Source organism: Astatotilapia calliptera, chromosome 7 (genome assembly GCF_900246225.1).
Source record: "Astatotilapia calliptera chromosome 7, fAstCal1.2, whole genome shotgun sequence".
In the NCBI taxonomy this organism is placed as follows: domain Eukaryota; kingdom Metazoa; phylum Chordata; class Actinopteri; order Cichliformes; family Cichlidae; genus Astatotilapia; species Astatotilapia calliptera.
This window is the reverse complement of record NC_039308.1, coordinates 58714912-58737694: the sequence shown is the minus strand read 5'-3', so window position 1 is coordinate 58737694 and position 22783 is coordinate 58714912. Positions and strand designations below refer to the sequence as shown.

General features: G+C 41.5%; 1 protein-coding gene across 9 annotated transcripts in view; it reads left to right on the top strand.

Annotated features, from left to right (window-relative positions):
• shank3a (SH3 and multiple ankyrin repeat domains 3a) overlaps positions 1-18108 on the top strand; it is a 165340-nt gene extending 147232 nt beyond the window's left edge. For 3 of the 9 annotated variants that reach the window (XM_026176171.1, XM_026176169.1, XM_026176167.1), the window contains 10 exons: positions 608-690; positions 1778-1902; positions 2156-2291; positions 6090-6170; positions 6354-6377; positions 6741-6868; positions 7075-7180; positions 7793-8319; positions 8417-10512; positions 16722-18108. In XM_026176171.1, coding sequence (XP_026031956.1) covers positions 608-690; positions 1778-1902; positions 2156-2291; positions 6090-6170; positions 6354-6377; positions 6741-6868; positions 7075-7180; positions 7793-8319; positions 8417-10512; positions 16722-17286 — 3871 coding nt within the window. In that variant the 3' untranslated portion in view covers positions 17287-18108. Of the gene's footprint in view, positions 1-607; positions 691-1777; positions 1903-2155; positions 2292-6089; positions 6171-6353; positions 6378-6740; positions 6869-7074; positions 7181-7792; positions 8320-8416; positions 10513-11061; positions 11109-14633; positions 14669-15473; positions 15511-16721 lie in introns of those variants that run through there. The other 6 variants (XM_026176172.1, XM_026176168.1, XR_003272963.1 and 3 more) reach the window with 5 other exon arrangements.
• Positions 18109-22783: the final 4675 nt, after the last annotated feature.

Sequence of the window (22783 nt, the reverse complement as noted above, 5' to 3'; positions counted from 1 at the left end):
CCTTCACCACTGAACTCTCAGAAAAATCAGACAGTTATGAACTGCTCACTTACTGTTTCCACTGCCATTAGTCAAGCCACAGTATTACATCTGAGCCAGCTCTGTCAGTTTCTTTCACAAAGTCCCTCAACACACTCCACAGCTGCAGTCTCATCTGAAGGATCAGCTAGAAGATTGATTCACTCTTAGGTTTTATCCCATAGATACTTCAATCATGAGGACTTTCTCTCACCTGCTCATTCTCTAGCGCACTTTTTCATGTTCTGTCTTTCTACTTGTGAGTGTGTTTGTGTGTGTGTGTCTTGCTTTCTTTCTTAAAATGCTAGTGCGGCACCTGGGAAACCTGAGCTGTGGTGTCTTGCTTGGCTTTTAACTTGATTGAGAGAGGAAGTACATGTACACGTGTGTGCGCGTGCGGTTTTGTGTGCGCATATGTGTGTGTGTGTGTTTGTGTGTGCGCGCCTCACCTCCACCTCCTCCCTCTTCTCAACTCCCACCGACCGACCCGCTTTACTCCCCTGCCCTTTCTCTCGCCCCTCTCTCTTTGTGTCCGTGTGAGGAGGATGTTGGATTCATACCTGCTATCCCCCTGCTCCTCTCTTCACAGTGACTATATCATAGAGGAGAAGAATGCTGTTTTACAGAAGAAAGAAAATGAGGGGTTTGGCTTTGTCCTGCGGGGAGCCAAAGGTGAGCGATGCACATACAGATACACGCCAGTGCCATTCACAAGGTTTTCAAGGTGTGCGAGTGTTTTGGTCTGAGAAGTAGCTTGTTGATCTGAGTCACTGACTACGGCTCAGTCAGTATTGTTACCGTGTGAGTCAACAACACAACCAGCTTTGGTCAACACTCAGTTTGTGTACTCAGTTGCACTCAGGTTTCTGGGTATGTGTTTGTGCGAATGCATGTGGCCCCTTTGGTGGTGTCATCCTTGGCTGAGCTGTCATCTAGCTGTCCCATCTGTTCCCTGCACATGGCGTTGAGTTTTAGTAGAGAAACACTCTACACTCTCTCTCTCCTCCTCTCTCCTCTTTGTCTCTTCTTGTTTTTGTTCCTCTTCGCTCTCCTCCACCTCCTTCACATCCTTCCTGTTCATTATCCTCTCAAAATATTATCATACCTTCTGCACTTTAACCGAAATCGGCTCTCTACTCATCTCCATCACCGCAAATTCGTTTTACTCACGCACGTGCCAGCTCCCTCCCTGCTCGGCATGGTTACCATGGTAACCCCTTTCAGACACCTTGCCGGGAGTCTTAGTGTGCTTTACTGCTCCATCACTCACCACCGTGGGTCTTGGCTCGCCCGTCTCTCTCTTTCAGTCGGTCTTTTACTCCTCACTACCCTTAAACACACACACTGCAGTTCACTTAGTGGTCCTCTGAGAGCTCTCATATGTCAGTGATTTAGCTGGATTCACTCCAACATTAAATGGAGTACATGAAAGCCCGCTCACTTTACGAAATATTCTTAAGTATTGCATGTCTGCTTTTTAGTCATGCTATAATAATTATGTTTGTATGGAACTATAAGCTTCAGTAACACTGTTTAGATGCAGCAGAAATAAACTCAGTGCTAATGTGTTCATTAAATAAATTGGTTAAGAGAAATTTTAATTATTGTTGCGATTATTGCTTGAGAGGAAAATAAAGGAGCATTTGGAGCATGTGATACATGATCTGTTCTAACTTTCCAGTGAAGCAAAAGGAAGCTATAAATACTTCTTTATTTGACGACGTGGGTTTAAAACTTTTTAAAAACTATTTCTTCCCAGCTGAGACGCCCATTGAGGAGTTCACTCCCACCCCGGCGTTCCCTGCCCTTCAGTATCTGGAGTCTGTTGACGTGGAAGGAGTGGCCTGGAGGGCCGGTCTAAGGACAGGGGACTTCCTCATTGAGGTGATAAAAATTGCCTCATTATTCATCTTGATTTGTATACATTTCACTCCTGAAAGAAGTGTAAATGTCCATAGATCCAGATGAAAATGCAAAGTAAATGTATGGTTTAATCGTGTAAATTTCCCTCTGTAACTGAATATAGTGCTTTAACTATGCTTTTATCAGCATAAAAGCAAAAAATTTAAATAAAACAGGAACTAAGTTGTATGTTTCTTGCTTCCTGTTCTGTCTTTGTTGGTGCATTTTCTCTCAGGTAAATGGGGTGAATGTTGTGAAGGTGGGTCATAAGCAGGTGGTATCCTTGATCCGCCAAGGGGGCAACAGACTGCTGATGAAGGTGGTTTCAGTCACTCGCAAACCAGAGACTGAGGAAGTTGTTCGCAAGAAAGGTACATACTTATTTGTACTCAGCAAAATCATAACACAGTAGTAGGCATTTTATAAACATTACTAGTAAATTAATCAGTTGTGCTGGAATGTGTGAGAAAACATGACCTTACGCATTCTCAGGAACTGTTTTGGTCACTTGAAACAATTCTGTTAAGTCTTGGGTATGTATCAAGGACAAACGCTTTCATCTGTTCCTTTCAGTTGGAGAATAAAGTGGACAACTAAAAAATTTTGCTCTTATTGTTTTGGGATCAAGAGTTGAGAGCGTGGGGGAGTTGTAGCTTTCTACACTGAATATGCAAAATGTATTCACACGTTGGCTCAGATATATCTAGACCATTAATGCAACAATGGACGGATTTTTAAGCTTATTCATAAATTTACAACATATTCTACATGGCTTGATTACATTAGATTGCCCTTCGAGATATTTTATGTGGTACGTGAAGCTCCTGTTGCGATGTTTGTTATTTGTAAATTAATTTTATCAGGTAATGGAGACATATAAGTTGATTTTTGTGTACAGAGGGAGATACGTGTGTATTGTCTGGGTAATTTCTACCACGTTTCCCTGCTGTAAATTCATGTAGTTTCCATGTCAACCACAGCTCAGATTACTCAGCTCCCACACAGTCCTGGCACAATGACCTCAGAATTGTGTACACTGCAGCGTGTCCGTCTGTGTGTGTGCTTTTATGCATGGTAGAGTGGTGTGTGCACGTCCTTTGTGATTTTTGAGATACAGACAGTGATAAATGAGTTTGACCTAGTTTCACTAGGACAGTACTGTATCAACTTAATTCTGCTACTCAGGGCTTAATGGTTTCTTAATCTCTCTTTCTTCCTCTTTCTGTCTTTCTTGCCTTAATATCATTTCTCATGCTTGTCGCTTTTAAATAAACCCAGTCTCTTAGTATCATTCATTCATGTAGAAGTCAAATTAGCATGTTTTGACCCCAGAAAGGTCCACTTATTAGCTTTTTCTTTAACCTTTCAACTTCCCATCATGGTGCCATTTTGCCAATTGACTACACCAATCGTAATTTAATTAAAGTAAAAGTTGAAGGTTTTGGAAATCTTTTGTACTTCCTGGTGTCAGTTGATTAAAAAAGACACTACCTCTCTTATTCTTGTCTCTAATGAGAGGCTACAGTCTTTGCACGTAATTCAACACAAAGATAAAGTCTGCCTCTAAAATCTCACTATTTAACATGCCGATGACAAAAACACAATCCATGCAAAAACTGAAATGTAAAAATAGCAGTTTTTCTTTTTTTGTAGGTTTTGTGAGCATCCTCTTTGACTCTGAAGAAAATACTGGGGCAGTGCCATTTACACCTACAATTTCAATTCAGTTTTATTTATATAGTGCCCATTCAAAACAACACTTTGTATTGTAGGATAAAAACACAACAGTATTAGAGAGAAAACCCCAACAGTTAGACTACCTGCTGTGAACAAGCACTGGGCAACAGTGGGAAGAAAAAACTCCCTTTTAACAAGAAGAAAACTCAGGCAGAACCAGGATGATTGTGTTGGAAGCTTAGGGGGAAGAGAACAGAGCAGAGGGAGAGAGGATAAAAAACACACTATAGGAGAGAGCCAGAGTTGAATAATTACTAATTCTGCTTTAAATGTCTGAATAAATTAGTGGTGCATAAACACATGGTGAGTGAAAAGAGCTGAGTGAACAAGAAAGTCAGACAGGTATGAAAAGGTTTTATACTTGGGCTACACTCGGGCTTTTGCTGATAGCACTAACTATGCTAAGCTAGGCTAATTTGCTGGTGCACAAATGTAAATATAATATTGATCATTTAATTTTACTCTTAGACTCAAGTGAAAAGGATTTTCCCGAGATGGTGTTAATTTTTTTTAATGTAACTTGTTATTATTTGCTTTGTTTTGGGGTTGTTTTTGTTTTTGGCATCCCCATCATGCGTTTGGCACTTTGTTAATATTTTATAAATATTTAATTAATGAAATTGTTAAGTGAGACCGCATGACTGCAAGGATTTGGGATTAATGTGGGTTGCAGAGGGGCTTGCACACCAATTTTTCCAAAGCTGCTTTACTGTAGCCAACGTTAAAGCTTTCTTACCTCTGCTTATGTCAAAGCTTCTAAGGCCAGATATTTAGTAGGTGAAAGAGAAAGTAGACAGTAAAGATAATCACTGGTAAGATTCCTTTATTGTCAACTGAAGAAAAAATGTGGAGACAGATTGAAATGATGAGACAGACAGTGCAAACAGCTATAGAGTAGATGGGGTGTATCTGGCGTTTCATGGGTGGGAATGAAATTCTTCATTCCTTTTTCAAACTTCTCTTAAATGCCTTTTTTTTGCACCCTAATCAATATTGAACACCCCCTCCTGCTGCTCATATCCTCCAGTGGGACTTGGTGTGCTGCACCTTTACACAAACGCACAGAAACATGCAGACACACACGGACCCGCGAGCGAACACACATTCTCTGCACCATGCGTGGCCTCACTACTGCCACCGTTGCCATGGTGACTACACTGCATGTTTGAATTAAGCATTACATTACAGCAAAAGCAACTCTCTCTCCCTCTGAGTCTGTCTCTGTTCCTCTCTCTTTCGCCTTCCTCCTCCATCTCCTCTGCTCCCTGCTCCTGTACCAGAATGTGCAGGCTTGTGAGGAAATGAAGATGTTTGATAAGGACAGTACCCAGGATGGCGTATGTACACTAGATCTGCGGCTGCTGGCGGCAGCAATGATAGTTATGCTCTAGTAAGGCATTGAGGCAACTGTGGGATTTGGAGATCTATCGCGCTACAGTGGTGCATTGAGTGGAGTGTTGGCTGGTCTATCTCAGATAGCGTGAGCTCATCTAGTTCTGTCGTGTGGTATTGTTGGGAAACTTGGTTATAGCATGTAGAGAATGCAGCTATATGTGGTTTCACTGTCAGACTGCATGGCATTGGTGTTGTTACTGCAGGTTTAACATGATTTTAAAATCAGTTGCTGCGTTGTTTTTTACATTACGTTCATTTCAGTGCTTAGTCTAACCTATTTTTAGTCCCATAACTCTATAGTTTGTTTTTGAAGCTAAGATTTGGTAGATATGATTTACTGCTTTGACTGGGACGATTGCCCTGTGTGTATAGTAGGATTGGGAGGCTCCCACAAGCTGTGGGATATAAAGTCTGCAGTGCATCGTTTTCCTTAGCTGTTGAATTTACTATCATCTCTTCATCTGTCAGCCCACATGTCATTATGTGCACCCTCAAGGAATTTTCTCTGGGGGAGGATATGCATGTTTGTATAAGCTGGTTCATTAATGTGTGCCTCTGTCTGATACACATCTGCTAAATTCTAGGCAGGCAGCATATTAAAAGTAAGATGGACGACTTTCTCCCTCTCCTTTCCACACATTTCTTACTTTTTCTGCCTATTGTGGCGGACAAACTCTATTGTTCTTTGTTTACTGGGAGGACTGACCTGTACATTTCCACCCAATGGGCTCCTCAACAGAGAGGAATTCTTGCAGCACAGAGACTAAAAAACTAAAAGTCTTGAAGACAGACTGATACATTTATAAGTCATCTGACAAACAGATAGCAAAATATGAAGAAGCTGGGCTCCAACCGTAGCGTGAACAAGGTCCTGACTAAGTGTGAAGCATCCAGTTCAACCGAATTTGACCAAATCAAATCAGTGAGGACAGGATGGGCTGGCCGTCTCGGGGATGCCAGGAGGGCACTGAGCCGCAAAGCCAAAGGATTTTCATCCCCCTCAAGTTCATCCTCAACTCCATGCCTTTTCTCCACAGCGCCGCCACCACCCAAGAGAGCTCCCAGCACCACCCTGACACTGCGCTCTAAGTCCATGACCGCTGAGCTGGAGGAACTAGGTGAGTGCCAAATAAGTGGTATGCAAACTCGACACTCTTTTTTTTCCCTCCTTTTCTGTCATATTTCTGCTTTGGCTTTGTCATTAAAACTTGGTGTGTCTCCTAACTTTTAGAATAGTCACTTCTGTTGGCTTGTTCTTGTCATTTTCCCTCCTCTGCTGACGCTATCTTTTTCCCACCAAGCTTCTGCTCGGAGGAGAAGAGGAGGTGAGTCTGAGACAAGAAATTGACATCTCTTTGGACGTCACAAAGATGATTTATCAATGATGTGTCAATTTGAGAACCGCTTATTAGAGCAGATGAGCAGAGCAGAAGAACACACGAGCCATGTGGACAGTCTACACTTTTCTGTCACTTATCGCTTCTTTCTTTCGTTCTTTTTTTTCTTTTTCCTGTATTTTATTGAGACAGGGTAGTGATTTTGTACAGTACCACAGAGCATGACCCCACACATATAGCTACATCTTAGAGGTGCCTTTGTATTCTTTATGGCGATATCAACATTTGGAATAGATGCCACAGCGTTTTTATGTCTCAGTATTTAGTTCTGGCCAATTTTCTTCTTAACAGAAAGACTAGATGAGATGTTGGCATCACAGGAGTCTATGTTGCGTTCTCAGCCCTCTGAGGCAGATTACAGAGCAGCCACTGTCAAACAACGGCCCACCAGCAGGAGAATAACCCCAGCAGAGATCAGTGTGAGTGCACCTACACACAGCACATTGGCAGACAGCATATGCTGCTCTGCTGGCATACATACAAACTCAGCGCACATACAAAAATACCTGGCCAACACGACATGCACTGCTGCGCACATTTATGCATATTCTTTGAATTAACCTATAGGAGTCATGGTGTGCTTTCAAGATTTTAAGATACTTTTCTTGTTTTTTTTTTCATGCAGTCACTGTTTGAGAGACAAGGGATGACTCTACATGGAGGTCTCCATCCAGGGATTGAGAGAGGTCACATACAACTACCAAAGGGCATGTCCAGGACCAAATCTTTTGGTAAAGCAATCACCCATCCTGTACATATTCAAATAAGGTGAATGATAGTGTAATTGTACCTAAAGTAGAGACTAGAATTTGAGGAAGCTTCATTGTGTTTTCATAATTTGTTTCAGGAGAACGACTAGGCAATACTGAGACTGAAGCTCGTTGTTAAGTCGTAATGTGCCATGTCAAAACTTGACTGATTAACAAATGTTGTCAGTTGACAGTGTGGGATATATAATTACTTGGCATTGACTGTTGAAAATTTGTAAATATGAATACTGGATACTGGAACAGATTTAGAAAGCAGTTGTTCAAGTAGCACAGAGCTTGTTTCAAAGTAGCTTAACATATATATTATTAATACGCAACTTTATTATTAAACATTATGCTTTTTGTAAGTATACTCATTAAATGAATCCTATGTGAGTCAAAAATAGAACTGTATGTTTTATTAAACTATTTTAATAATCGTGTTTTTTGACACCTGATACATATTATCTATGTAAGTAAACAAATTTACAGATGGATGCAGTACATTTTTTTATGTGGACCAGCTTGGCACTTTTTCAAGAGCTTGTTTATCACCAGATGATCTGTGCTCTTTGCTCTCTTTACCGTCATCAGGTGCCACTGAGGAGGATCGGCTGTCTGCTCTTGTAGGCGAGCACCGATTTCCCCGCAGTTCCTCTATGACAGACAGCCTCCGAGACCACTCACAACCCCACCCTATCCCTCCCCCTCCACAAACGGCACCTCCTCCTCCTCCTTACTATCTAGACACTGGTCCTCCCCCAGCTTTCTGCCCCCCTCCACCTCCATCGAGAACACAGAGTCAGGGCCATGAGCCTGCAGGACGTTCGAGCTTCAAGCCGTCCTCCTTGGACCTGCCTTACGAGGCCGCTCAGCGGCAGGCCACACACATTGAGAGACAGAAGAAAGCACGCTCCATGATCATTCTGCAGGATTCTTCTCATTTACCTGTTGAACCTACAGAAATTCCACGTCCTTCTGCTGCTACTCCACCTGAGCGAATCAAAAGGAAAGGTCGGGTTATTGACAACCCTTACGCAAACGTGGGTCAGTTTAGCATTGGACTGTACACACCTACCAAGCCCCAAAGAAAGAAGAGTCCTCTGGTGAAACAGCTACAGGTAGGTGGAATGTTATTGATGCTATCTGATTTTGTTGCTTTCATTTGAATGTAAAAAAAAAAGAAGGAACCTGATTTTTTTGGTCTCTACACTGCAGGTGGAAGATGCACAAGAAAAAGCTAGTTTGGCCTTAGCTGCTGCCCACTCGCGAGAGAGCTCACCCTCAGGACGACACCCACTTACCTACGGGCACACACACACCAGCCGTGCAGACTACTACCAGCAGCAGCTGATGGCTGAGCGAGAGCGTATGCGTGTTCAAGGAGAGATGATGTTTCAGGGCAAGGGCCCCTTTGCCGCTGCAATTGCTGGAGCTGTAAAGGATCGTGAGCGTCGCCTAGAAGAACGGAGGAAATCCACTGTCTTCCTTTCTGTTGGGACCATGGAGGGGGCATCTACCACCAGCTCTGATTCCCCCTCTCTGACTCAGTCTCACTCCATCGATGAACGGATGCTGACACGAGAGCTGGGACAGCTGCCTCCCCCTGCCTTGGCTCTGAGCCCCTCACCTAGTGGGACCACCTTTATCCATCCACTTACAGGAAAGCCTCTGGACCCCAATTCACCACTGGCTCTTGCGCTGGCCGCAAGGGAGAGGGCACTGACCTCCCAGAGCCAGTCCCCTACTAGCAGCCCAGAGCCTCGGACTAAACAAGAGCAATTAGGCCAGGGTGTAATATTCATTGACACTCAGACCAAAGAGTCTCCACATGGGGAAGGGGCAGCTACATCTCCCCCTTTTTCACCTAAAAGCGCCAAGGTAGCGGGTTTCGGGGTTGGATCCTCCGCAGCATCAATTTTATCCCCGCAGCCCACCAAGCCACAGTGGGCTGCATCTTCGTCACCTGTATCATTCCGGCAGGAGATGGAGGCCAGGATAGAGGAAAGGAAGGAAGAGAAGAGGTTAGAGGATAAAAAGAGTATGTTGATCAGTATTATGGATACATCACAGCAGAAGACAGCAGGGCTAATCATGGTCCATGCCACCAGTAATGGGCAGGCTGTTGGAGTGGATTCAGAACAAGAGCAGACACCTGCCCCAGCCTCCATGGAGCCCAGCAAATCACCAAGTCCACGCGCTAAATCCCCCAGTCCCAGTGTCGCCCAGCCCCAGACCCAGCTCCAAGCTCAGAGTTCTGCCAGTCCAGTCCAAGAGAAGGGTCTGGCTCAGGGAAGCTCAGAGGAGGATGTGGATCCGTACACAGTAACCCTTCCCCCTGCCATGTTATCCTCCAGCGATGAGGAAACACGAGAGGAGCTACGTAAGATTGGAGTTGTTCCGCCACCAGATGAGTTTGCTAATGGGCTACTGGCACAGGCACAAGGGGCGCCAGTGTCTCCAGCTAAGCCTGCTGTGTCTCCCGCCACCCCTGCAACACCAACGCCACAAACGCCCTCAACCCTAGCAACGCCAGCTGTGACCCCCACTCAGCCTGCTCAACCCCTGCCTCCACCCAGTGCAGCAGCTGTCTCAGGGAAGCCCTCTGACCCTCTGGAGCCCCCACCGGTGGGTGAGTCTGGCTCTGCGGCTGACTCAGGCGTGGAGGAAGCTGACACGCGCAGTTCCAGCGAGAGAGAGCGAGACCACCATCTCGAGACCACCAGCACCGTCTCCACGGTTTCCAGCATGTCCACATTGTCCTCAGAAAGCGGCGAGCCTGCCGACACACACACCACGCACACCTCCTATGCCGACGGGCAGACATTTGTGCTCGACAAGCCGCCAGTGCCTCCTAAGCCCCGACTAAAATCCCAGATAGGAGGCAGTAAAGGCCCCGTCACTTTCAGGGACCCTCTGCTGAAGCAGAGCTCTGACAGCGAGCTGCTATCACAGCAGCAGGCTGCTGCCCTGGCTGCTGCTGCAGCTGGAGGAGCTGGACTCCCCCCAGGTGGTTCAGCCTCAGTTACTGGTCTAGCCCCCACCAAGCCACGCTACCTCTTCCAGAGGAGGTCCAAGCTATGGGGAGACCCAGTGGAGCCCCGTGGCCCAGGAGTGGGGCTAGGTATTGGGAGTTTGGGAAATCTTGGTGGGCTGGGACTGGGGCTGGGTGCAGATGAGGGAGCAAAACCATCTGTTATGGGAGAGCTCAGTTCACGACTACAGCAGCTAAATAAAGACACCAGATCACTAGGAGAGGAACCTCTGGGAGCATCACTTGATCCAGGAAGGAAGTCACCTGTGGCAGGTGCCAGGTAAGACATGATCTTATAAAGTAAGAGAACAAAGGGTTTTAATTAAAAAAAAACAAATCCTTTTAAGTTTCATTCTTATCCTTTCTTTATGTAGTGGTAGAGTAAAAAAAAATCAAGCATTGTGTGTTTTTGATTTATTTAAATTACTTCTTGACACTGAGTTAATTATTTTCTCTAGTTTATCAGCATTTTTATTATATCACTTTATTTGCACCAGTGTCTGTTGTTATCTTCCATTGTGCATTCTTTTTATAAGCTAGTACATTTATGTTTTAGTTGTTGTGATGGTAAATAGTAATGATATCAGAGGTCACTACCATTGTTGGTGCTAGTTTCCCTGACAATATTAGTGGAACAGCATAGTTAATATATCCTATAACATTAGCAGGTCATGTTTTGGTCTTTAACATCCGTAAGAAGAAGACTTCTCACATAGCAGCAGCTGTCTCAGGGTTAACTGAAGCACACTGGTGTTTTTGTCTGATATCTGTGGGTTTCTTTTTTCACACCTTACCTGAAAGTACAATGAAATCCTTTATATTTCTGCAGATGTGAGGACACCGAAGAGAGTAAACCTTAAGGTTATAGACTCTAGGGTAAACCAAAGCTTTTTTTAAAATATATTTTACATAACGAGTCTATCAGCCCATTGAAGGAGAACAGTACTTATATACATCTTTTTTTTCATTAATATTCTTTGTACTGTTATTTGTTACCTTGTTTGCATCAGCTGATTCCCTCACTGACACTTGTACAGTCCCTCAAGAATCATTAAAAAAGACAATTGAAGTATTACTACACCACAATGTTTTTCAAGAAATGATTGTTTTTAGAGATACAGTACAGTAGTACTACAGTTGATGGCTCCTTGTTTCCATAGTTACAGCTGTACTCCTTTGCTTCCTGTTAAGTGTTCTGTGTTGGTAAGAGTAGACGGTAGCAGTTGATAAGCTAGTGGTGTGTGTGTGTGTGTATATGTGTGTGAGTGTGTGTAGTAGATTATCCGTTGGTGCAAACAAGGTAACGGGGCTTGGAGGCACGTACTTCCTGAAAGCTTCTCCTCATCTCTTGCACAGTCTCACTTCTGGGTTCTAACCTATGACCCTGCTAGTAGCTCCCCTTCCAGTGTTTCCCAAAGCCTTTGTTCAAATAGTGCATAATACATCCTCATATACACTGCTCTTTGCGGTCATCGCTGATAATAATTGATAAGACAAGAGACTTTATCATCAGTGATAACCTCAAAGGTTCAAGGATGTATTTTAACAAGTATTTGAACCTGTCTGAACTATAATGGTGTGTGCCATGTTGAAATCCATCCACTCACAATCTCAGCATTAACAAGGCTGTTAATGCCGAGATTACCAGACAAAGTCTGACCCCGTCAAAAGTCTTCAAGAGTCATGTTGTCATAAGTGGTGGGATCTTCTCTTTTGATTTCCTCCAGTATAAAGCAACCGGCTTCAGACTGGTTGTATTTTTGTGGCTTGACAGGCTGGTAGTTAACATCTGAGGTTAGAAGGACAGATGGTATCTTTTATTGGCTGCCCACTGAAGTGCTACTCATTTAATACAATTGACAGGACGGGATGTTAAATGCATTGTCATGGAGTCGTGGATCTGTCTCAGCCTTACAAAGAGCTCTGTGGTTTGTGATCACTTTTTTAGATGCAGTTGAGTTGGATTTTCTTTCACAGCCTTCTTTCAGCTTCTCTGATTTTTTTTTCTTGTATCATATTCTCTCTATGTGAATATTGGGAATGGAAGAAGTTGCTTCCACCATACTTCACTGCTGCTAAGAGGAGCTGAAAGATATGAACAGACGATATTACATTGACAAGATGTCAAAACATACTTTTCATAGTCTTCTCATCATGGTGACATCAGCGAAAGGACATGATCAACTTCACACACCAAAGCTTGTGCATCGCATTTTCATGTTTCCATCCACGAGTCAGTGGAATCAGTTACAGCGCTGACTGGGAAAGAACAATGAGAAAGTCTTTGTAGAACTAATCACCATAGAGCTACAAGTTAATGTCCATTCACAGAATTTAATCCTTACTGTTGCTCTAGACAAGTATAGTTTGATGTTCCAACCCCTTAATGCCTAGTATATCATATTTGATACATACAGTTTTTGAGACTTCTACACAATCTGTGTTTTTTTTCCCTCAGAAAAACAAAATAAATTGTGCAATACATTTAAAAGAAATAGTTTTCAAAAAAAGGCCAGAGGTACGGTGGCCCTAAGGGGCCAAACGGACTGCAACTTAAGAAAACACCAGCAAAAAGAAAAATGCTGCAAAAGCACACAAAAGACAACGGAAATAGGAAAAAAGAAAACAGAAATAGGAAAAAACAGATCCAAAAGCACAAGGGAAGTGTTTCTGGGGAGACAATAGCCCGACGGACCAGTTGCAGGAACCAAAACATGCTAGGTAAGTGTGTTTTAATCTCATGATTCATATAATCGTGATGACGGATTTTTGGGCTAATAGTTAGGCTAACACACTTACCTCTCATCTTTTCTTTCCTCACAAAACCGATAGATCCTCTACTTCTTTTAAGTGTCTCCCAGCACAATTCTCAGCATATTTTGGTTCCTGCAACTGGTCCGCCGGGTTATTGTCTCCCCAGAAACACTTCCCTTGTGCTTTTGGAAATCTGCTTTTTCCTATTTCCATTTTCGTTTTTCCTATTTTCGTTTTTCCTATTTCCGTTGTGTGTGCTTTTGCGTTTTTCTTAATGCTGGTGTTTTCTTAAGTTGCATTCCGTTTGGTCTCTCAGGGCCTCCGTACACATGTAGCAAATATGATACAAAACTACACAACTAAAATATGCAAATTAATATTGATTTTGTTAAAAATAATTTTAAAAAATGTGACTTTCGGGCAATTATTTAATGGTTCAGGGTTAAAGCAATGTGTCTTTACAGAGGAATTCATTACTGCTATTAGAAACAGAAATGTGCTGTCCTAATACTTTGGTGTCCTAAATCCCTGTTTGTACAAGACACTGGACTTTTGGATGACCATAAATTAAATATGAAGCTCGAATTATATCAAATACAACATATCAAGTAAGACCGGTTCAGACTGGATTCACACCTTCCTAATGTTATCCAAATGAAGAGATCACCACTATCTACATGCTGACAGTTGATTGCCCTTGGCTGTAAAAAAGATGACTGCGCACACCATTATTTCTCTCTCTCTCCCTCTCTGCCTCTGTGTCTCTTCACCTGCTGTAGCATTTCACGTAGAGCATCAGCATCTCCGCACTCTTAATTGTCACGTTCGTCGATCACTTACCCCATCCCCTCTGTGCCCCATTTAAACCCCTTCAAAAACTACACTGCTGAATTTTGTCTCCACCTTGTTCATGTGCTGTGTATCAGAGCTTTGGGTCACGTACAAAAGTGTGTTTCTCATTTCTGTTGTGCTTTTTGGTTTTCTTTCCTTTGTTTTTTTATTTTATTTCTTTTTTAATGAAAGTTGCATAACTTTGTTTTGATTTTCAGTGTTTGTGTTGAGGATGGCCATGATCCTTGACTGTCTTGTATTTTAAACCATGATAAAACAGAATATGCTCCACCAAAACACACGTGCATTCACCGCTTATATACTGTGCTCTACATACAAATCCATGTTAAAAAAAAAGATTATTTTCTTATATAAATGTATGTGAAACGAAGTACAAAAGCAGCTTTAAAAGTCAAGAGACATGTGCTGTCCTGTTGTGTTTCTTTATTTGTTCGTTTTTCTTTGTGCAGTGTTTGATATGTGAACAGTGTGCTCATTTCTCTCTCATGTAGCCCACTGGTCAGACCTTCAGGTGCTGAAACCCACTCTGCTGTCTTTGTCATGCTGACATGTAGAGCAACCCAAGCACAAAAATGCATTCATGCCCATCTACTGATGAACAGTCATACACTCACACAGTCACATACACCTATACATGTAGATGACGCACAGCAAAGACAGCGGAGCGGGCTGAGGCAGATTATAAGTCTGGTTGGCAGGCTGCGTCTCATTGAGTGATGCTAACATTCTCTCCCATTGCTCTCTCTCTGCTCACCTTGCATGCTCCGCCCTGCTGCTCTGATCTGATTGGTCTAGAACTGACTGTGCGCCCAGGAGGGCAGGACGACTGTGTAAGTGCGCATGGAGCTCATCTCATATCTGTCGGCTCCCCGTAGTCTGAACATTTTTCCAGCCCGAGTGCTGCTTAGCTACCGGTCTTTCATTACACTCTTTTACTCCAAATCTCACCCAATAAAAAAGTTTCAAAAACATGCAGGAGATGGAAAACGTGTGCTACACCTTCAGACATGTTAACGTGCATGAAAAAGACACCACTGTAGTAACTCAGTAGTTTAGTTTCTCCTATCAGTTTTTCCTTGCTTGCACAATGATAGCTAAAATTTCCTTAATTGTATCCATCCCTCTTTCTTACTGTTCTTGTTCTTATACTAACGTTCAGTCTCTAAGACTGTCACAAATTTATGCTTCTAATAACTTTCAAAAAAAGAGTGATATATATATATGTTAAAAAAGGTGACTAGACTATTTAAACTATTATCCCATATCAGGTCACTATAAAAAAATAATAGTTATACCTCAGTGTTTACGTGAGTACGATCCTTCTTTCTCAGAGTTCCTAAATGCTAAACGTATTGCACTGAATTAAGTGTTAGCCAAGCTTCCAAGATCATTTACTCCTTTGATTAACAAGTAAATAATGCTAATTAGTGTTTAACAACAATTCCCACCTGTTTCTTCAAACAATGTAATTCGTGGTCATGAAATTGAATATTTACTGTATCCATTTTTTTGAGTGAGTCAAAATGTAACTAATGTGCAAGAGAGCTGAAAATCAAATTTAATATTCTACTTTTAGATCTGCCTTCTGCATCTAAATTTGGATGTGTGTGTGTGTGTGTGCGTTTGTTTCTACAGAATTTGTCACACATTAGAAAATGAATTCTGCTTTCAGGTTAGTGATATCAGCAGTTTCAGTGTAACACAATACATCTGTTTAAACACTGTATTTGTAATCTAATGTTGGTCACACTAACCTATTCAAGGATGCTTATAGTAGGACTCAACAGCTTTAATTGAATTAATCATAGCAAAAACACGCTCATTAATGTCACAGGGACTAGGGGGTTTTTATGGGTGTGAGTAAAAATTAGGGCTAGGGCTCTTATTTTGGAGAACTACCCTGTAGTCACTTGCATAGCTAGATGTTCTTAGTCTGACTAGTTTGATCTTTCTAACAGCCATTAACCTCTCTTCTGCACTAACCTACTTTAAAATGAATGACTGCTGTTTATATACATGCTGTGAAAGAGTATTTGCCCTCTTTCTGATTTCTTTTTTTTTTTTTGACATATTTCTCGTACTTACATTTGTCAGATCATCAAACAAATTTTAATATTAGATAAACATAACTCAAATAAATACAAAAATGCAGTTTTAATATAATGATGTTATCGATTAAGGGAAAAAAGCTATCCAAAGCTACCTGGCCCAATGAGGAAATACAATTGCCCACCTTGTTAAATCACAAATTCATTGTGACTAAATGTTTAGTTTCACTGGACATCCAAGCATGATTACTGCCACACCCTTGAATCAAGAAATCACTTAAATAGAACCTGTCTGGCAATATGAAGTAGGCTTTGAATGGCTAAAAACAAATAAAAAATGAATTTTGTAGTGGCCTAGTCAAAGCTTCAATCCTACCAAGGTGCCTTAGCATGACCTTAAACAGGCTGTTCATGTTCAAAAACCCTCCAGTGTGGCTGAATTAAAATAGTTCTGCAAAGATGAGAGGATCAGGATTCCTCCACAGTGTAAAGACTCATTGCTCATGCTTGATTGCAATTGAGTGGCATAACTAGTTATTAGGTTTAGGTGGCAACATTTCACGTTTGGATAAATTTTTTCCCTTAATAAATGTAATCATAATTTTAAAATGGCATTTTTTATTAACTCTGGTTTTCTTTGTCTAACATTAAAATGATCTGAAAAATGCAAGTGTGAGAAATATGCAAGAAAAACAATGACTAAGAAATCAGGAATGGGGCAAATATTTTTTTACTGCACTCTATAACCCAAAGTGTCATTTTTTCTTCTTTATTTTATTTTCGTTAACAGTCTTCCTTATTCTTAAAGCCTTGTGCCTCTGTCTGTTTCCACCAGACTTTTCAGCAGCCTAGGTGAGCTCCACACCATCTCTCAAAGAAGTTATGGAACCACATACACCATCCGCCCTGGCAGTCGCTACCCCATCACCCGACGCACCCCTAGTCCAGGCTCACCTGATCGGGGCGACCCTCTTGGACGATTCTCAGGCTACGGCCTACCAACCTCACCAACCACACCGCCACAAACTATCCTCAAATCCTCGAGCCTCAGCCTACCCCAGGAGCCAAAGGAGGTCCGCTTTGTAATGAGGAGCTCCAGCGCCCGTTCCCGCTCTCGCTCTCCGTCCCCGTCACCTTCCCATTCACCTGGGTTAGGTTCACCACTTTTAGCTCTACGACCCTTTCACCAAAAACCCCTCCACCTCTGGAACAAGTATGATGTTGGAGACTGGTTGGAGAGCATCAACCTGGGGGAGCACAGAGCAGGGTTTCAGGAACATGAGATCGAAGGTTCTCACCTCCCTGCTCTAACCAAGGATGACTTTGCAGAGCTGGGAGTGACACGAGTCGGACACCGCATGAACATTGAGCGAGCACTGAAACAGCTGCTGGAGAGCTGACCCCTGCCCTGAGACACAGCCACAGATGGAGATCGGTGAAGACAGACAGAAGATTCGGGGGTTAAGGAAAATAAGCGATGCGATAGGGGCCGCTCCTCTTTTACTCCGGCTGCTTTTATGTTCGGCATCACAAATGTTGACCTGCAGCTCTTAGGCACACTCTGTTTCCATTCTGCATTAACACCCTGCACTTGGCAATGCACTGAAGAGGAGGAGTCGATACATTCATTTTTCTTCTTGCCCACCACCCTGCTTTTGTGGCCAATTAAATCAGGCCCAAAATGATATTTGGCGTTTTTATTTAATTATTTTTTGCTAAGACGAGCCAGACGAGCTCCAATTAGAACATTTGATTTGTGAAAGGTTCACTTGTTTCCTTAGTAACATCCCCACTTTCTCGCTCCCTCCTCTCCTTTCTACCTCCCCTCCCAAATAACCCCCCAGGTCCCTCTATTAGGCTGCTGAAAGCCTTCTTGCAGTTCGAGTAAAGGAGGAGGAGGAGGAGGCAGAATTTTTTGTTCCACACAGAAAGCTCAGTTGCCTTTCAAAATATTTATACAGAGATCAACAGCAATGAACACAGTGCTACGGACACACAGCCCTGAAAAAGGTGTGTCTTCTGTATACGTGCTGTTTTTAAACCGAAGACTTTAGAGCCCAGAGTCGGAGCTCCACAAAGTAAACCGTGGGAGAAAACCCCCTCTGCCTTGGTACCCAGACTGTGCTATCTATTATATTTGGAGAATGTTTAACCAACACTCGTGGCTTTTTTTCATAATCAGTTTCTTTTTTTGGTTTTCCAAAGGGAATAATATATATAGGTATTATATAATATATACATATATATATATATATATGTATTTAAATATAGCTTTCAGGAGAAAAGACAATGTTGCAAAGAGGAAATATAATAAATTAATCTGCACCTGTTTTTTTGGTTTTTAGTATAGAAGGCAGAGAGAAATCTTTAAATCTATTCCACTAATAGTTTACTCATTTCTACCAATTATATACATACTTATATATATACGTACATATATATAAGTATTCTATATATATATATATATTTGAAAGGAAAAAGTATATAAATATGGAAATGAAGTTTTTGTCATAGGTATCCAACTTTCCTTATGGTCACTCCTTTTTTGAACCGTAGCATGACGAGTTGCTTCATGTTTTTGACAAAGAGTTTGTTGTTTGTTTTTATTTTCTTACGGTCTTCCTTCATACTAAAGGGCATCCCGTAATGTGAGGCTGAGACCCCAGTTGACACCCATCCCTACTGCTTCAGCAACAGATCCCGCTGCCTGTGTATCCACAATAACACATCAAGGGCACCGGCCACCTATGTGCAAGCTGACTGGCTTTAAAGGGGCTCTTCATCTTATGCCTGTTTATCACTCAGGGATGGAAGTTTGGGGCACCAGCATGAAGAGGTTGCTTGCTGTTTTACTACTAGAAATTGAATTTTTCTTACACTTCAACAGTTAAACACCACCATAGTCTGTTAGAGAGCTAGTAAAGATTCCATCCCTGTCCCCGATAGTGTTACTTAGACCAGTTTGCACAAGGTCTGGTATCAATTTCCAAGCATGGAAACCTGGAGAAACAAGCTTTAACTGTTCAAATAATTTTTTTTAAAAAGCTAATAATTGTGTTCCTTTACCTGTATAACCAATAAAAACTTGCCATACAAGCTTAAATGAGCTTGATGTGTATGCCCTTCTGAAATGCCACTGCAGGGAATGTCTGTAGTTTCTCAGGCTGTGGGGATGGGAAAGCCTCTGCAAGGTCTTAAGAAAATTCAGTATTTTACAACCTGACATTATTGCTGCTTTCCTCGATCTTTACCATTTTCTAAGTGAGTAAAATATCATAAACAGAGGGACAGCTACAACTCAAAACAATAAGGCGCAGGTTGTTTAAAAAAAACCACTGAATTTTCCTTTAACAATACAAATCTACAATTGTACTCATGAGTAGCTTCTGCTGGCAGTGAGAAACAGTGAGTTTTATTCACACAACGAAATGCATTTTATAGCTTTTCTCTGACGGGAAGCCAGTAAATGTCTATTACCAGTAAAAAAAGTAAAACCTCTGTGCATCAGCAGAATCCAATCAGTATGCCAAGGCACTTACACCTGGCGAAAAAGTGCACGCATGTTTAGTTTCTTTTTCTCACAGTTTGTAAAAGCAGGTGGGGAATTTAACGGTGTATGTGGGTTGTAGGAATAGCACTCACTGCCTCGCTGTGACCTCACTGATTATTCTTTTGTTTTTGACGTAGATGTCACGTCCTCAGACTCATTTGAACACTTCTTTTTTTAAATTGTTCTTATCAGTTCTTCTTTTGTCGTTTGATTTGTTACCCTCGGACACTGTGGGTAGATTTTGTAGCGTGTGGATCATGACTCATCTGAATTTTAGAGTGACTGAAAAAGAGCAGAAAAAAAATCTCCTGTCCATTCTAAACATACTTACACTTGTAAAAAATAAACAAACTACAAATATTTGCTTTTTTTAATCACAAGCAATGTATATATAATAGATTTCATATAAATTTTTGAAAAACAAAAAGTATATAGATCTATATATGAATGTTTGGCATATATGCATAGTTAACCACCTGTGAAAAAAAGGTGAGCAGATTTTATTCTTTCTATGAACTCTTGAACTTTTGAACTCTGAACTATGAACTAGGGGATGATTTGCACAAAACAAGGTGACAAGGTGCTAACATAAAAGCCACCCATCGTCCAAGAGCATGCGTGCATCTGGATTCCCTGAATCTCTCTGTGTGGTCGTTCTTCTTCACTGTGTGTATGGCAGTGTGTATGTGTGCAATCGCTTATTTGTTTCCATTTTTGTGCGTTTGTTTGGGATTGAAACAATGAGAATGCGTGTGACAGTGCAAGAGCGTCAGTGTGTGTGTGTGTGGTTAATTGTTAGGGTTTACATCACTGGAGTTGGTCCACTATAGCCTTACTGTATTACCATCAGATGGTGGCTGTGTCACACAAACACACGTGCTCACAAAACGCACACACACACACACACACACAAACATAAAAATGCACACATGCATTAATCTTCATTTCAAAACTCAACATCATCGTCCGGCATTCTTGTTTTGTACTAAGTGACGTCTTCATAAAGTGGACTGCTCGGCTCAAGAGCAACAAGACAGACTGAGATTACCACATTATTGATGAACACGGTCACATTTTATATTGCAAGACAACCACAGCTCACCTTGTAACTGTGTAGGCACGGCTTATGCAGTATCACTGTTTTGTAAACCCATTCCCAGATGGCATTTGTGCTCTTTACCCTCCACTCTGTCTGGCAGCACTCCTCTTTCCTTTTTCAGACCTTCAGTTTCTGAGTTTTGGATATGCTATATGAAGTGATCCAGTGAGGAACAAACAACACAAAGGAAAAATGTGCCAAAAAGTAAATAAACTTTTCACTGTATATTTGTCTTTGCTTTAGGACTATCTTAGTTACAGCACTCTAAAGCTGTTAGATAACATGATAACATGGTGCCATCTCCTGGAAATCTTGAGAACAGATGTTTGTTAGATCCTTCTGTATTTTCCTGCAGCTGGAAGTACAGTCATTACTTTTATTTTTTGAAGAAGTAGTACATATATATATATATATATATTCTCATATTAATTAATATCTGTATTATTAAATTATTGATTTAAATGAAATTTGGAGACAACTGCTTGATTTACTGTGATAAAGGGTGAACATATGCAGTCTGAAGTTTGACACAGCCTGGCCTGGTTAGGAGAATAAGTGCTGTACTAAATAACTGCTTGGACCGGTGGCTAAGATTACCACAGATACAGACTCAAAATGAGCAAAGTGTAACAGAAGTACACATCATTTGGTCAAATAATTTCCTTTGTCTTATTTTGTAATCAACAAAGCACAATCTACATAGTATAGGGGCAGCAGCGTGACCTTTTTTAAAAACCCACTGGTGTCCAGTGACCAAATGGAACCAGTGATCTTATCATCAAAAGGGTTTTTTTTCTTTCATTGTCAGTTTTCTCCTTGTTTGCACTGTGAAGTTTAGATTGGTGGATGTATCACTGCAACACCTCAGCCTTGTCTCACGGGTTAAGCTTCCCCTTATCGGCATCAAATGACCAGAAAACTCATCTGCAATTATTCTCCCTTTGCACACTTAAAAATATTCATATAAAAGTCCCTCTGTATTTTAATACACAAAATCCCGTGTACAAATATGAGTTAACCAGAAGCTACCTAGTATTCCTCATGCAGAGTAAGGGAGATAGTAAAGGTTGAGGCAAGATCTGAGATGTTGCCCAGGATATCTCCACCACAGAGATATATGTTTGTTATATTATGTAATAAATTTATAATTAAAACATGAAAGAGTTTGTCTACTTGTTTTGACTTCAGTCTCTTCAGTGGTTTATTGAACGGAAATACGACACAAAGGGTAAACATGCCAACATATCTACAGGATTTTGGACAATACTACTTTTACTTGTTTTGCACATCACCACAGTGGATCTTAAACAGCAAAACTATATAATATAGCCCCCCATTTTTTAGACACTCAAAAGTAAGATGATTTCCTACGATTGAGAGTCAGTTTGATGCCAGATGAGGCTGTTCAGTATCAGGTCCAAGGATCATCAAAGCAATTGAAGGAACCCATAATTAGGCTGAAAAATGCAAAACAATAGCATAAGACAAAGAGCACAAACTTAAGGAAGGGTCGGTCAAATCACCAACTTAATGGTACATTCTTAAAGGGAATAAATGTCTATTCAGTGACACTAAAAAGGCCCAAAAGATCACAGAAGACAACTAAAGTGGATGATTTCAGAATTCTTTCCTTGGTGGGGAAACCCTTAACATCTAACTAAGGCATAAATATTCATGAGGAAGTAGGCGTGCCGTCCATTAATCAGGAGATTTATATTATAGTTTATGAATGGAACTATAATGAGGTGCAATCCACTCGGTACACTCAAGGAAAAGAAGGCTATATTAGACTTTGTCATGAAACATCTAAGTATCCTGCACAGCTGTGGGGAAAAAAATCTGGTTGAACAGATAAAACTTTATGTCTATAGCATAAAGTGTGCTATAGAGAGCTCATCCGAACCATCATCATGCTCTCAGGAGGTAGATCTGGCTTCTTGCATCTGCATGACCTTGGGCAAGATACTCAACCCCAAGCTGTTTTCTGGTGCATCCAATGGAGTATGAGAGCACTTAGAAAAAAGTTATTATGTGAATGAGGCATACTGTATAAAGCGCTTTGAGTGCTCCAGTTGTGTAGAGAAGCGCTATATAAGAATCAGTCCATCTACCGTCAGACAATGCTGTCTCATGGGCTTATATGGATACAGTGCAGCTGATGTGACCGGTGATAGAAGTGTACGGGGCTTTACTCTCTGCCCGGAATCAGCACGTCACATTCCAAATGGATAATGACCCAAAGCATACT